The sequence below is a fragment of the Prionailurus viverrinus genome, chromosome B1 (assembly GCF_022837055.1).
Source record: "Prionailurus viverrinus isolate Anna chromosome B1, UM_Priviv_1.0, whole genome shotgun sequence".
Taxonomy (NCBI): Eukaryota; Metazoa; Chordata; class Mammalia; order Carnivora; family Felidae; genus Prionailurus; species Prionailurus viverrinus.
In genome coordinates this window covers 76,088,612-76,105,732 of record NC_062564.1, presented here as the reverse complement: position 1 = coordinate 76,105,732, position 17,121 = coordinate 76,088,612, and the positions used below count along the sequence as shown (strand labels likewise).

The following is a 17,121-nucleotide window of genomic DNA, read 5'->3' as shown; positions in this document are numbered from 1 at the left end:
AAAACAACAAAAGAAACTAATTCGTGATTTATGACTTTAGCTAAGATATTTATCTTGTCTATAATGCAGTCTCACTGTCTGAAAAGAGTGCGTGTGCAGCCCCTCTGAGAACAAACCTAACATACCTTAGAGAGCATGTTTCTAATTTTGATTTAGAAGCAGTTGGCATGTTGAATGTTCCCTTCTTATGTCAGAAGAAGAATCTGGGGATCCTGGGGCTGGGAGGAGTCTCAAGGAGTCTTGTACTTTTTGAACCTCTGGGATGAACCGAAACACTCTGATTTTCCTCATTATTTTCATTATAGCATCTGAATAAGAGACATTGTCACAGAAATATTATGTTTAAGACAACAAGGGAGTTAAGTCAGAACTTGTTTTTATCTCTTATCACGTAAAGCAGGGCCACATACTGAAATGTTACCTAATAAGGGCCAGTTCAGTAACCAAGAGTGAGGTGATGACGCTGGCTGTCAGATTCTAGGGAGTGGTGGGGACCGTGGGAACGGGAAATGTATACCCTGTGTGCGTGGGGAGGCCCCTCCTGGTGTTTAAGACACCACATGGGTCTGTCAAAACATGCCTCTTAGTGGCAAAGAGCTATTGTTGGCAGTGGGCAATGTCTTACTGAAAACAATAAATTTGTATTATTAGGAATTAAGAATTACATGTTGGAAAATTCACCAATTTGAGTAATAAAATATAGTCCTAGACGATACACACGAGCTGTTTCCCTCAGGTATGTAATTTGTGTGATCTTTCTTCAAAGAGGCTGTCCTCTTTCTACATACTTTAATCTCCTTCCATTCTCCTTAAAAAATGTTTTCTTTCCTCAAGAATTACCACGTCTAGCAAGTTTTCTGTTCCTACATTCTAATATTTTTTCCCCCAGATATGAATGTTGAATGGTTAGCCTTCTACCCCCAACAGATGTCCTTGTTTTGAAAATTCCTTAACTATGTTCTAGTTAATTTCACTCCCTGCAAAGAACTTGAGCCATAAGTCTAACCTGAATCCTCACATTAAGCCCCCTTTCTCACACTTTATTGTTAGTGGGCGGAACAGTTGACCAGTGTGATACCCTTCATATTACTCAGTTGAAAATAGTTGGGGTTTTTTTGGCACTGCAAGTCTGGAAATTTTATCATGGATTTTGTTTCCCGGTGCTCTAATAATTATCCTGTAATCACTTTGAACTCTCTCCAGTTTGTACGCTTAAAAAAAAAAAAAAAAAAAAAAAAAAAAAGGATTCTGAACTGTACCCAGTCCTTTGGATGGGCTGACCACAATGATAAGACAATACCATTGTCTTACCACTTTTGTCTGAGAGTTAGCAACACGCAACTGGCTCATATTTACTATACACTCTGTGACCTCAATATCTTTTTTCTCCCTACTGGCTCTGTTATAGTCATACTTTCTTCATATTTTACCCACATAATTCATTTTTCATTTGTAAGTGTGCTATCTTGTACTCACACCGAGTAAGCACTATCTTGTTTTTGATGGATCATTTCTATCTGTGATTTGTCAAGGTTACTTGGAATTCTATTATTTTTCAGAAAAGCTAGAAACCTTAACTTGGTTTGTAGCTATGAAATGACTGAGAATGCTTTAAATTCCATTATGACAGCCATTGATTAAAAAAAAAAATCAATCATAATGGACCCAGGAGTCTGGGTGCTGTTTTAGAAGTACCCCAAGTGGCATCAAGCCATTTATTTCTGTCGCTGTTAACTAATGGTTTTCCTGTTTCTGGATGTTTTTAAACTCCATTGTTATCATAATCTCTTGCTTGATTATAGACACTGGATTTGAATGATTAGAATTACAATCTAGGGGACTGTGGTTGGTGGTAGTGGAGAAAATAAAGCCGATAATTGTTTAATTCATGAACGTAGCTTTGGTAGTAGCATCATTACTTTATATTTTTAGTAGCAAGGTAAGAGAAAATAGGGGAACCCGTAGATAGAGTAGTAATGTCTCTTTTGTGGATGTTTTGTTCTGCGTTGGACTTTGAGAATGTCTATGCTTGGATTTAAATTTAATAGCCAGTGTCCTATTAAATATATGAACATAACGAGATGTGTTTTTGTTATTGTCCTTACAGGTTTCAGAAGATAACAATGAAATGTGAAGAAGTTACATTTCTTATGTGATACTTGAAAGTTAGTGACTGCTTGCCAAATTTTCTGGAAAATTAAATATGACTTAGAAGCATTGATGTATGAAGGTTTATGATGTCATCGGTTGCGACAGAAAGTAAACTCCAGCAGACTGTGAGCCTGCAGGGAGTTGACCCAGAAACATGCATGATTGTATTTAAAAACCACTGGGCACAGGTAATGTATGAGTTCCACTTCCTCTGCTGGCCTAGGTAGCCCTCAAGGTCTCCATCACATTGAACCAGGATTGCCTATCTCTGTGGCACTAACTAAGGCTTCCAGAAGTATAGGGCACGGAAACCCTTTCAGGTGGAAGGGAAAGCAACTTTTTTTTTTCTTTCCTAGAATAGGGATCTGGTTAAAAACCATGGTTGCCATAAAAGCAATTAGGGAACATATATGTTCCTCAGATATTTTTAGAAGAACAACAGTTGGCCTTAAAGTGACTTTTGCATCACTTTGCAGTAGACTTGACCTTGTTTACAAACTCTCTTTCCCTCCTCCCTGATGATTTCCATTTAGTCCTCACATTCCAATAGCACTAAAATACACATTTATGAAATACCTACCAAGTGCTGTGCTGAGTACTTCAAAAGCTTTAAGCTTTATGTCATTTAATCTTCTCCGCAAACCCACAAGGCAGTTAATATTAGCTTCCTCATTTTACAGATGAGGGAATAGAAAATTAGCGATGTTAAATGACTTGCTTGAGGTTATACAAATAGCGAGTTTGCAAGCAAGTGCATAGACCTTGGTCCCTTGACTCGTGTATTTGACCTCTGTGCTTCTACCATTTTTTGGGCTGGTGGTCCCTGTGTAATCTAACAAAAGAAGATGCTTGGCAGTACCTGAATTCATTAGAAAGCTGTTTATAAAAGTTTTCTTGATTATTCGTTTTGACTTCTCTGTAACTCTGATCTGCTCATAGAGATAATTAAGGGTTGAGTGTTCAGAAAATTTATCAGCTCACCACCTTTCCTCAGGGAGTTTGTAAGTAGTAAAATAAATAAAATTGGCCTTCTTTACTACTTGTCCAACATTACACTCCCTAGGTGAGCTGGTAAGTGGCTATTTATGTGACAGTTTTTTAATGACTACCCAGTTCCTTCCTGTGGCCGGACACAGCACAGGGGTTAAAGCACTGAGCCTGCAAATCACAACAATTATAGGGGACACAGTTTAGATCAAAAACAAAATCGATTCTACTTCTGGGTTATTTGCACTTTGTAGCTTCTTGTCATTCATATAAAGCTTCCAAGATTTTTTATGCATTTCCCATTCTCTGACTTTTTACAATTAGAATCATAATGGATTTGCTCTGGATTTTAAGGGCATGTCTGCTTTAGCAAAGGGAGGAAAGTAATTCAGGAGTTTTCCAGATAATTAGAGTAGTTGTCTTTGACTTTGCACTTTTATAAGTATTTTAATGTGCCAGCTCCAAAATGGGTTTGTGAACCAAGGGGATGTGGCTGTTAGCCCATTGGGTGTGGGAAGAATATTTTAGAAAGCCTATTTTTATCTTTATCTTTAATTTAACTTAATTTTATTTTTTTTTTTTTGAGAGAGAGAGGGCAGAGGCGGGGCAGAGGGAGAGGGAGAGAGAATCTTAAGCAGTCTCCATGCCCAGCCCAGAGCCTGACATGGGGCTTGAACTCACAAACACATGAAATCATGACCTGAGCTGAAGTCAGACACTTAACTGACTTAGCCACCCAGGCACCCCAATTAGGTGTTTTATATTAACAGTACTTTCAGCCTCAGTCATTTCACTTGGCTGAAGAACTCCCATCATTCTAGTATGTATTCTTGGCTCTGAGCCCATTTTGTTTATTTGTGTAAAAATACTTTTGATTGTAATTGTTCCTGGTGGAGTATCTGTGATGTGGTCCATTTAATACCCATTTATATAGACATGATATATCAACCTCTTGATTTTATGTGGATGGATCATTTGCCCTGTCAAATTCCGTCCTGGGCAAGCTTTCTCCAAAGCTGTTGGAGTGCTGTTAGAGAGTCTTAATTCATGAATTTGTAAATACTCTTTCACACTAGTGAAGGAGTAAATTAGTGGTCCCAGAATCATATTACTCATTTCCCTATCTTATATGAATGACTTCAGCATTATCAGACATTTTGGGTTATCTGAAACATAGTACCCTTTGTTTAGTGCAGAAAATATATATATTTTTTCTTTTCAAAATTTTAAATGTTTATTTATTTATTTAGAGGAAGAGTGAGGGTCAGACAGAGAGGGAGAGAGAGAGAGAATCCCAAGGAGGCTTCATGCTGTCAGTACAGAGCACGATGGGGGATCATGACCTGAGCTGAAATCAAGAGCTGGATGTTTAACCAACTGAGCCACCTAGGAGCCCCTCTTTTCAAGTTTTTACTTAAATTCTAGTTAGTTAACATATATTGCAATACTGGTGTCAGAAGTAGAATTCAGTGATTCATCACTTACATAACAGCACCCAGTGCTCATCACAAGTGCCCTCCTTAGTACCCATCACCCATGTAGCCCAAACCCCACCCACATCCCTCCATCAACTCCCAGTTTGTTCTCTATAGTTAAGAGTCTCTTATGGTTTGTTTTCCTCTCTTTCTTTTCCCCTCCTCCCATATGTTCATCTGTTTTGTTTCTTAAATTCTAATATGAGTAAAGTCATATGGTATTTGTCTTTCTCTGACTGACTTATTTCATTTAGCATAATATACTCTAGCTCCATCCACTTCGTGGCAAATGGCAGGATTTCATTCTTTTTTTTTTTTTTGATCTGATGGCTGAGTAATATTCCATTGTATCTATATATGCCATATCTTCTTTATCCCAGTGCAGCAGAATATTGAGTTGAGAGTAAGGATAACTTTGTCAGAGGGAATGGTGTTTAGTTATTAAATACTTGCTTTTATAAAGTGGACACACTCTTTGTTTTATTGTTCAGCCACTTCTTTAACTTTCTTACCTCTTTAGCCTTGACTTTTCCTTTTAAATAAACCTGCAAAGTGCCCACAGTGTCTATTTACTTCCAAGAAAGGCTCTTGAGGACCTTTCTGTTGCATTTCTTCACGTTGAAGAAATGCATGTGAATGTCAACACAATTATTGTTAAATGGAGATTTACCAAGCCCAAACTGCGGATACATTGGTATAGGGGGCACAGGTGGACATGGGAATGTGTAAGCCTTGGTCTGAGCTTTTAAAGAATGTATATGCTGGGATACCTGGGTGGCTTAGTCGGTTGAGTCCGACTTCAGCTCAGGTCATGATGTTGTGGTTCACGAGTTCGAGCCCCACATCGGGCTCTGTGCTGACAGCTCGAAGCCTAGAGCCTGCTTCAGATTCTGTGTCTCCGTCTCTCTTTGCCCCTCACCCCTCATACTCAGTCTCTCTGTCTCTCTTAAAAATAAATAAACGTTTAAAAAAAATTTTAAAAATAAAGAATGTATATGCTAATTTGGATGACAAGGTGAGATACATGATTAGAAAATGAATAATATTACTACAGGAATTAAATCAAAGGAAGGGACTATTATGGGTGAAAGTGGCTTGGGAAATGGAGGAAGTGAGATTTTTGCTAGCTTGACTATAGGAAAGGAAAGTTTTCTTGACAAAGGAAAACAATGTTTTGGAGAAGATGTTGGGAAGAAATGTTCAGCTTTGGCTTTTCTTGGTGATAAAAAAAAAGTGAGGAAGTTAGGGCAAAGTGGAGGTGCAAGGCTAACTCAGGTAAGGAATGAGAGGTTCAGTTGATAGGAATAAATGAGACTCATTTCAGAGTTTTGTACATTAGTACTTTGTTGTGAGTTGTGCAGTGTGGAGCTACATGTGGAAGGGTTACAGAGGATTGGGAAGTGAGCTAAAGCCTGATATAATCTCCTGTGACTAGTGTGACAGCAGCCCCTGGGTTCCCCTGAGGCCACCCAAGGAACCTGTAAGGCTGGTAAGAAATGTGGCATAGTCAGAACTGGGTGACAACATTGTATTTACTGAAGTGCCCCAGCAGCTGGCAAGCATAATACTTTTTATCTGTTAAATTAGGGAAAATGAAGTCAACAGACGTCTGTGGTATCCAGAGTTCTTCTGTTTGTTAGGATACTTGAGTACAAATTCAGCCTAATTAACATGTATTTGGCAGTTTCTGTTCCAGGCCTTGAGTTACAAAGCAAACTCTGATGGAGGAGGCTATCCGCTTGCCCACCTACACGCTGCAGTCTGTCAGGGACAGCTTGTCACACAACCAGCCATCATCCACAGCAGTCTGTGATTCAGGAAGGTTGCCAGTGGAGAGATCTTGAGTGGCCCAGTTGTGCACTTGAGTTTCCAAACTGTTCCCTGGGCCCAGTGATGTCATGACATCCCCAGAATAGTTCTTTAGGGGGCATTCGGCAGGTGACATTGCTGACAGTGAATCCAGGCCATAGGAAGCAGCCTCTGGCTTGTACTTTCTCTCACTTTCTGAGACGCCGTCTTGCACTGTCATGTTGCCAGAGCAGTGACTCTAAAACCCAGATTTGCCCGTGTCAGTTTTCTAGTTGGACATTTCAGTGGCATCCGGGCACCTACAGGCCAGCACGTCACACAGGGCCTTTATGGTCTGGCCTCATTTCACTCCCTGCCTCTGATTTATTCTCTAGAAATGGGAAATTACTTGGAGTTCCTAGCCAACCCCACTCCTAGGCAGTGGCCTTCATGCTATTTCACGCTTCTCTGCTTTAGGCATTTCCTCCTCTTCCTGCCTGGAATATCCCTCCCTCTGGTTAAATGCCTCTCCTTCTTAAAGACTCTCTTGGGACATCAGTTATTCTAGGAAACCTTCTCTGCTCTCTTTTATGCTTCCACTCAGTGCTCCAGCAGCATCCTGAGTGTTCTTTCTCTGTTATGCCAGCCACATTTTATTAAGATTATGTGTGCAGTAGCTTCCTTCCACCCTCATTTCAAGCTCTTCATGATCAGAGACCATTTATAGTTGACCTACATCTCCAAGTGCCAAGAATAGCATAGCCCCATTGTTGTAGATATTCAATAAATTGTTGAACTGCAAGATAGGAACAGTGTATGAAGTACAACTTTAGAAGAGCTAGGTGACTTAGAAAACAGCTTTGAACATACGTTAGTATTAAAACATTCCATAATTTTGTAGGAAGGTCTTTGGACTTCTATTTAATTATCTGTGATTTGGAGGACTGTGTGTGTGTGTGTTTAGTTTTTATAGTAGTCTGGAAGAACGATTTATAGTCGAGTAGACTATTGTTTTTATCTCTTGCCTTTACTTCTGTGCTTCTTCTGAATGGAAGAGAGAACAGGATGTAAGAAGCATTGGTCCACCAGATAATAAACTGTTCAACTATTTTGCCATGTGAATTAACCCACCCATACACCAGTTTTTCGTAATGGCACAGCTGTACCGTGAAGCTTCATGGACCTTGCTCTATTCATTCTCTGTCCTCTCCTTTTGAGCCTTGAATCAGTATTGGTTATATACTCAATGGTGTCTGCACTTAGAGCTAGGAGAACAGAAGTGATGGGTTAAAAATAAAATCAATTGGAAATGCACATTTCTGTGTGCTTCTGGTTAGTCAATAGCCCAAAGCTTCTCCTTACCACCCCTCAGCCTCCAAAAATAAGCGGTTATACAATTTTTGAGCCAAGAAAATTTCAGCTCAGATAGAATAATGGCAATGGATGAAGAAAAGCTAGTGAGTCTAGTAGCCTTTCTCTTCTTGGTGAGGGTGGGGATGGGAAAAATTAGATTAGTTAATTAAGTCAAATGTCTTCCCACAATAATGCAAAGTAGATGATATGGTTTAAGTATAGTATCTTATGTAGAACTCCAAGGGGCCTGATCCTAGTAAAGAAGTATAGAGGACTTATAAATGGATTTGAGATGCGTCTGTTCCCTGTGAAACTGATTCTCTTGTTCCGTTCGTCTTCATTCTTTTGGTCTATGCCTTGTCATGGACGAAATGACAAAAATTAGTCTTTGAGAGATGAAAAGTTGGGAAGTATTAGAGAATCTCATCTTAATATCTTGGTCAAATGATGTTTGTTAATATTTTAAAAATTTATATCTCTTAGCTTCTCAAGTAGCTCTGAACTTGACAGTAGAAAGTGAAGCAGAACAGAAGCTTTGTTTCTTTAGAGGGCTGAGGCATTAACTTATGCTTCTAGTGGACTTTAAAGTGGTCGAACATGTGGAAATATCAACAGTGCACCCACTGTATGATCAGTGATAAGTCTGTTTTTTACCATGGAATATTATTACATAGATCATTATTCTTAAATCCTTTCCCTAAAACCTAAATTTAACAAACATACCTAAATGAAGGTTTTATTATGTTATTTTATTTATTGATGTTTCTACCATGTTTCTTTATTATGGTAGTGCTAGACCATCTTTGGTCCCAAGGAGGTATGATGTGTAGAGATAGCTCCTGCTTTTACCCTGTTCAATCCCAGATTTAGATATGCCTCTGGAGACTGGGACTGGAGCTGACATGAACCAAATTGTACAAGCACAGATATATTACTAGGCTGTTAATCTTAATACAAAAAGAAATGACTCAGTAGATGTCTCCCATGGCAATAGGTGTGCCAGGAATACCCCAGATTGAAAGACATGGCTTTTAAGTAATGATCAAGGACTGGATGGAAACTTAGTTTTGTTGTAGTTATTTGGTACATTAAGTGGAATTTGGCTTAAGATCGCAAAAGCCTGGCCTTCTTCTGTGTGATGGAAAATGTTGCTTAGTAACTTGGTTTTTTCCACGATGCCACTTTAATTAGCATTCCAAAGGATTTGGAAGTATGGGTTATACTCATGTGACTTTCTTGAAATAACTAGGCTCTAACCAAAGTAGCATAAGTAATCATCTCTTAACATATGCGTGTATATAAGACATAAAACAATATTAAGATGTAGTCAAAGCTAATCTGACAGATAAACACTTGCGTTTACCACGAAGAATAATCATTTGTTAGCTAGAGGAGTGATTATGTGGATCTTTCATTTTGACAGCATTTGAGATGCCTATTTTAGAATTTGTGAATATTTTTAATCCAGGCCTATTATTGCTGACTGATGGGGACCATCATTAGGAATAGCTGATATCCTTAATAAAAGAAAAATGCTATTTATTCATCTCCTTTACCCCTAATAACCTTTATATTTATAGAGCAAATGACTTTGAAGTTAGGTTAAAATTTAAGCGTATTTGTCAGATGATAATTTGTATACAGTTGTTCATACTATTGATTTTTTGTACATTTGTGATAATTTACATGTGGCTCTATTTGTGATCCAGGCTATGATTCACACATATATGTATCAGCTTATATTTTTTAAAGTTTGTAGACCAACAGATGCCTAGCCATGATCAGCAAAACATTTACAGTGCTATTTCCGATCTTAGCTGCCTTACTTAATGAGCTGGGGCTGTAGCAGGGGTTGATTGCTTTATTAAATGGCATTTTTAGCCGAAAGAAGTGAACTTGTTTAGTAAAGGAAATATTTGCACAGCATATTTTGCTTGCGTTCATTCTCTTCCCATCTCTAGGTCCCTCCAGCTCCCCTAATGGTGTTTTTTTCCGGGACCTGAATCCCCGAGACTGAGTATACAGCTGAGAAGCCAATTTAGCAGAGTTGTGAGCATAAGATAGAGGATACTCAGGGGAATGTGCTAGGCCTGGGGAAGCCACCAGGAGCAGCAAGAGACCGTGGATCTATAGGACTGGAAGCTCAGAGTAGATAAATGGATGAAAGTAGGCAGCAGGCAGAAGTCAGGACACAGGAGTACTGGTATGGTGGAAGTGATGTGAGAAGACAGCACTAAAGGAAAAAATAAGGAAAAGTCCAGGTCACGTGAGAAAGCATCTACAGAAACTGAGAGAACTGTGACACCATCTGGGCAGTGAACTTGAGGCATCAGTTCTTTGCCATTTCAACGCATGTTGTGCTGTAGCCGAGAAGCTTCTTAAGACATTCCCTGTCAGGTTAGGAACCAGGCCCTGGGTATGGGCCCTTAGAGACCACTCTTAAAAGCAGTTCGTGGGTGTGTCTGCCAGGAAGGGAAAGGGAGGTGGCCTGGGAGGGTCCTGACACCTAAGAAGAGAGGTTAAGGACATGTGTCAACACAGGCATAATTAACGCTTTGCTGAGCACTGTATATTCCATGACTCACAGGCCTTGGTGTAACACACCCTTTTCCAGGCAGTAAAACCACCCGGCCAGGGCCGGGAATGAGTAAGGGCTCTTAACATGTCTGCTCCATTACAGATGATCAACAAACCTTCAGTCTCCATGGGTTATCATAGCTCTGTTCTTGAGTTTCTCTGCCCATTAACCAGTGTAGAGGAGCTTATACTATAAAGAGGGTAAAGATGCTTCAATTTAAAAGTGGCTAAGTAGTTTGTCTTCTGTATAGAAAACTCAGTTCTCTTTTCTAAGCTTTTTCACAGCAAAAAAAGTAAGTCTGTTTGCAAAGGAATACAGTGGAATAAATAATATGTGTCGGTTAATATATGAGAAAATGTGCTTCATGACTATGTAAATAGTTCTGCTATATATTACTTATATATATTTAGATGTGTAACATATACTTACATGCATGCATATAGTATAAATACATATACACGTGTAAAAATTTATATTGCTTAGGAATTTCTGAGAATTAGGAGATTTTCAATTATTAATTGCTTTTAACTCAGTGTTTTGGTTTTTCTTTTTTTAAAGTTTAATTTTTGAGAAAGAATGAGCAGGGTTGGGGCAGAGAGAGAGGGGAACAGAGGATCTGAAGCAGGCTCTGTGCTGACAACAGAGAGCCTGATGTGGGGTTCAAACCCACAAACTGAGACCATGGCCTTAGCCAAAGTCAGATGCTTAACTGACTGAGCCACCCAGGTGCTCCAGTGTTTTGGTTTTTTAAAAAAGAGATTAGTGCAAAATTACTTTGTCTACTTTTATTTTTAGTTATATTATGAAATTAGATCAATTTATAGGGGAGAAGAAGTAATTAACCTTAAAATCCCATTTATATCTTTTCAGACTCACTTATGATCCTGTGTCTATTTGTCAATATATTTAGTTTTTAACTTAAATTATTTCATATATACATTTGCATGCAATGATATGTTTCACTTAGTGTTTATTTTTAATAATTTTATTGTATGGTGATGTAACATTTCGATTATAATTCTCTTATTGTTGACTGGGTCAATAATATTTTTATTTTTCATTATTGAAAATATCATTGGCGTGAACATTTCTTAACATATTATTTTTGGATTGTTTCCTTAGATTCTCCCCAAAGTGAGATTAACAAGTCAAAGGGCAGGGATAATTTTATAGCTTCTGATACAGATTGCCAAATTGTTTTCCAGAAAGATGGAGCTAATTTGCCCCACCACTAACAGTGTATAAAGCATAGGATCAATTTTAGACAGTTTAGACAGTCTGAGCACACATGAGAAGTGTAATTACATTTCTACCCTGAGGCCTACCTGTATAGATAGTTCTCATAAGTAAACTCAATATGTGGACTTTGAAATTATGGAACTGGGAGAAAGCGTGTTGCTGATTTATTCTTCAGAATGTGGAACCTTGAAGTTCGAGCTGTGGGGGCTCGAGAACATACGTGTTGAGGTGGAGGCCCCTTTTGGACAAGTGAGGTACTGTGGTCCCATGCTGGGAGATGTTGCCAAGGCCAGAGCAGAGGGAAAGGACAGCCAGATCCCAACATTTCTGCCAGTGAGGTAGTCAGGCCTCTGAGGCATTCTGGAGGACTTCTTGGAGGTTGGGGGAGGCTGAGGGATCTCTGGAGTCTGGCAGGGAGCGAAGGAGAGATGTCCGTCCAGTAGATGTGCTGGGGCTGAGTCATTAAGCCAGGTGCCACCTGGGTAGCTGCGAACCCAAGGCCTTTCTCATTGAAAATGTCAACTCAGGGGTGTTGCAGTGATTTTTTTTCTTTGTGACAGCATTATTCATTTCATAATGAAGGTTGATAGAGATTCCAGATTCTGTAGAATTCTGTTCATTCTATGAGGATACACTTGCTTGGTCTATAAAGGCTCATTTGCCTTGTTTCTGACAGGAGAAAAACTTAGACCTTTCTTGGGGAGATACATTTTTCTCATTTCTCATGCATGCTGACATAGCATTGTACTTTTGCCAGCTTCCCCAGTGACTTGCAAAAATTCTATAACCTAAATATAGAGCGTGTAACAGCACGTTATAGAACTGGGCCAGGAGGGTACTGCAAAAGACAAACATAATCCCCATAGCGTGCAGTTCAGAAAGGCAAAAGGGAACAAGTATAAATTCATCGCTAGGGTGCTGGGTTGTCTAAAAATTATTATTAGAATATGTATACATTTTAAGGGAAGTCAATTGAATGGATATTGTAGAAATTCCAAGTCATAAAGTTACATGGGAGTTGAGATAGGAAATTCTTTTAATTTCTAGGTCCTAAAGTAGAGGTAAGTACTGATGGGCAGAGAGAGGTAGGAAGCATTCAGTAGGCAGCAGTCGTGAGGGAGAAAAACACCAGGACATCGCATGACCTAATTGGGGATTTATTTATATTTTACCGTCAATAGATTTTTTTCTTTGTGGTGGTAAAACATATATAACAAAGATTGCCATCTTAGCCTTTTTAACTTTCTTATTTATTTATTTATTTATTTATTTATTTATTTATTTATTTTTTTTTTATTTTATTTTTTTTTTTTATGACACTGGCTATAAAATTTTATATATTAAAATATATATTAAAGTATGAAATTTTATATTTTTATTTTTTTTTTTTATTTTTTATTTTTTACCATTTCAAACAAATGTTTTATTTTTTTTTTTGTTTGTTTTTTTTTTTTTGTTTTTTTGTTTTTTTTTTTGTTTTTTTGTTTTTTTTTTTTTTTGTTTTTTTTTTTTTTGTTTTTTTCTGAAATTTATTGACTAATTGGTTTCCATACAACACCCAGTGCTCATCCCAAAAGGTGCCCTCCTCAATACCCATCACCCACCCTCTCCTCCCTCCCACCCCCCATCAACCCTCAGTTTGTTCTCAGTTTTTAACAGTCTCTTATGCTTTGGCTCTCTCCCTTTCTAACCTCTTTTTTTTTTTTTTTTCCTTCCCCTCCCCCATGGGTTCCTGTTAAGTTTCTCAGGATCCACATAAGAGTGAGACCATATGGTATCTGTCTTTCTCTGTATGGCTTATTTCACTTAGCATCACACTCTCCAGTTCCATCCACGTTGCTACAAAAGGCCATATTTCATTTTTTCTCATTGCCATGTAATATTCCATTGTGTATATAAACCACAATTTCTTTATCCATTCATCAGTTGATGGACATTTAGGCTCTTTCCATAATTTGGCTATTGTTGAGAGTGCTGCTATGAACATTGGGGTACAAGTGGCCCTATGCATCAGTGCTCCTGTATCCCTTGGATAAATTCCTAGCAGTGCTATTGCTGGGTCATAGGGTAGGTCTATTTTTAATTTTCTGAGGAACCTCCACACTGCTTTCCAGAGCGGCTGCACCAGTTTGCATTCCCACCAACAGTGCAAGAGGGTTCCCGTTTCTCCACATCCTCTCCAGCATCTATAGTCTCCTGATTTGTTCATTTTGGCCACTCTGACTGGCGTGAGGTGATACCTGAGTGTGGTTTTGATTTGTATTTCCCTGATAAGGAGCGACGCTGAACATCTTTTCATGTGTCTGTTGGCCATCCGGATGTCTTCTTTAGAGAAGTGTCTCTTCATGTTTTCTGCCCATTTCTTCACTGGGTTATTTGTTTTTCGGGTGTGGAGTTTGGTGAGCTCTTTATAGATTTTGGATACTAGCCCTTTGTCCGATATGTCATTTGCAAATATCTTTTCCCATTCCGTTGGTTGCCTTTTAGTTTTGTTGGTTGTTTCCTTTGCTGTGCAGAAGCTTTTTATCTTCATAAGGTCCCAGTAATTCACTTTTGCTTTTAATTCCCTTGCCTTTGGGGATGTGTCGAGTAAGAGATTGCTACGGCTGAGGTCAGAGAGGTCTTTTCCTGCTTTCTCCTCTAAGGTTTTGATGGTTTCCTGTCTCACATTTAGGTCCTTTATCCATTTTGAGTTTATTTTTGTGAATGGTGTGAGAAAGTGGTCTAGTTTCAACCTTCTGCATGTTGCTGTCCAGTTCTCCCAGCACCATTTGTTAAAGAGGCTGTCTTTTTTCCATTGGATGTTCTTTCCTGCTTTGTCAAAGATGAGTTGGCCATACGTTTGTGGGTCTAGTTCTGGGGTTTCTATTCTATTCCATTGGTCTATGTGTCTGTTTTGGTGCCAATACCATGCTGTCTTGATGATGACAGCTTTGTAGTAGAGGCTGAAGTCTGGGATTGTGATGCCTCCTGCTTTGGTCTTCTTCTTCAAAATTCCTTTGGCTATTCGGGGCCTTTTGTGGTTCCATATGAATTTTAGGATTGCTTGTTCTAGTTTCGAGAAGAATGCTGGTGCAATTTTGATTGGGATTGCATTGAATGTGTAGATAGCTTTGGGTAGTATTGACATTTTGACAATATTTATTTTTCCAATCCATGAGCAGGGAATGTCTTTCCATTTCTTTAAATCTTCTTCAATTTCCTTCAGAAGCTTTCTATAGTTTTCAGCATACAGATCCTTTACATCTTTGGTTAGATTTATTCCTAGGTATTTTATGCTTCTTGGTGCAATTGTGAATGGGATCAGTTTCTTTATTTGTCTTTCTGTTGCTTCATTGTTAGTGTATAAGAATGCAACTGATTTCTGTACATTGATTTTGTATCCTGCAACTTTGCTGAATTCCTGTATCAGTTCTAGCAGACTTTTGGTGGAGTCTATCGGATTTTCCATGTATAATATCATGTCATCTGCAAAAAGCGAAAGCTTGACTTCATCTTTGCCAATTTTGATGCCTTTGATTTCCTTTTGTTGTCTGATTGCTGATGCTAGAACTTCCAGCACTATGTTAAACAGCAGCGGTGAGAGTGGGCATCCTTGTCGTGTTCCTGATCTCAGGGAAAAAGCTCTCAGTTTTTCCCCGTTGAGGATGATGTTAGCTGTGGGCTTTTCATAAATGGCTTTTATGATCTTTAAGTATGTTCCTTCTATCCCGACTTTCTCAAGGGTTTTTATTAAGAAAGGGTGCTGGATTTTGTCAAAGGCCTTTTCTGCATCGATTGACAGGATCATATGGTTCTTCTCTCTTTTTTTGTTAATGTGATGTATCACGTTGATTGATTTGCGAATGTTGAACCAGCCCTGCATCCCAGGAATGAATCCCACTTGATCATGGTGAATAATTCTTTTTATATGCCGTTGAATTCGATTTGCTAGTATCTTATTGAGAATTTTTGCATCCATATTCATCAGGGATATTGGCCTGTAGTTCTCTTTTTTTACTGGGTCTCTGTCTGGTTTAGGAATCAAAGTAATACTGGCTTCATAGAATGAGTCTGGAAGTTTTCCTTCCCTTTCTATTTCTTGGAATAGCTTGAGAAGGATAGGTATTATCTCTGCTTTAAACGTCTGGTAGAACTCCCCTGGGAAGCCATCTGGTCCTGGACTCTTATTTGTTGGGAGATTTTTGATAACCGATTCAATTTCTTCGCTGGTTATGGGTCTGTTCAAGCTTTCTATTTCCTCCTGATTGAGTTTTGGAAGCGTGTGGGTGTTCAGGAATTTGTCCATTTCTTCCAGGTTGTCCAATTTGTTGGCATATAAGTTTTCATAGTATTCCCTGATAATTGTTTGTATCTCTGAGGGATTGGTTGTAATCATTCCATTTTCATTCATGATTTTATCTATTTGGGTCATCTCCCTTTTCTTTTTGAGAAGCCTGGCTAGAGGTTTGTCAATTTTGTTTATTTTTTCAAAAAACCAACTCTTGGTTTCGTTGATCTGCTCTACAGTTTTTTTAGTTTCTATATTGTTTATTTCTGCTCTGATCTTTATTATTTCTCTTCTTCTGCTGGGCTTAGGCTGCCTTTGCTGTTCTGCTTCTAGTTCCTTTAGGTGTGCTGTTAGATTTTGTATTTGGGATTTTTCTTGTTTCTTGAGATAGGCCTGGATTGCAATGTATTTTCCTCTCAGGACTGCCTTTGCTGCGTCCCAAAGCGTTTGGATTGTTGTATTTTCATTTTCGTTTGTTTCCATATATTTTTTAATTTCTTCTCTAATTGCCTGGTTGACCCACTCATTCGTTAGTAGGGTGTTCTTTAACCTCCATGCTTTTGGAGGTTTTCCAGACTTTTTCCTGTGGTTGATTTCAAGCTTCATGGCATTGTGGTCTGAAAGTAAGCATGGTATAATTTCAATTCTTGTAAACTTATGAAGGGCTGTTTTGTGACCCAGTATATGATCTATCTTGGAGAATGTTCCATGTGCACTCGAGAAGAAAGTATATTCTGTTGCTTTGGGATGCAGAGTTCTAAATATATCTGTCAAGTCCATCTCATCCAATGTCTCATTCAGGGCCCTTGTTTCTTTATTGACCGTGTGTCTAGTTGATCTATCCATTTCTGTAAGTGGTGTATTAAAGTCCCCTGCAATTACCACATTCTTATCAATAAGGTTGCTTATGTTTATGAGTAATTGTTTTATATATTTGGGGGCTCCGGTATTCGGTGCATAGACATTGATAATTGTTAGCTCTTCCTGATGGATAAACCCTGTAACTATTATATAATGTCCTTCTTCATCTCTTGTTACAGCCTTTAATTTAAAGTCTAGTTTGTCTGATATAAGTATGGCTACTCCAGCTTTCTTTTGGCTTCCAGTCGCATGATAAATAGTTCTCCATCCCCTCACTCTCAATCTAAAGGTGTCCTCAGGTCTAAAATGAGTCTCTTGTAGACAGCAAATAGATGGGTCTTGTTTTTTTATCCATTCTGATACCCTATGTCTTTTGGTTGGCGCATTTAATCCATTTACATTCAGTGTTATTATAGAAA

The 17,121-nt window shown here is 38.6% G+C and overlaps 1 protein-coding gene across 4 annotated transcripts in view; it reads left to right on the top strand.

Annotated features, from left to right (window-relative positions):
• FHIP1A (FHF complex subunit HOOK interacting protein 1A) overlaps positions 1 to 17,121 on the top strand; it is a 259,379-nt gene that overhangs the window by 153,159 nt on the left and 89,099 nt on the right. For all 4 annotated transcript variants that reach the window (XM_047857314.1, XM_047857315.1, XM_047857316.1 and 1 more), the window contains one exon: positions 2,108 to 2,339. In XM_047857314.1, the coding sequence (XP_047713270.1) occupies positions 2,235 to 2,339 (105 nt within the window). In that variant the 5' untranslated portion in view covers positions 2,108 to 2,234. The remainder of the gene's footprint in view (positions 1 to 2,107; positions 2,340 to 17,121) is intronic.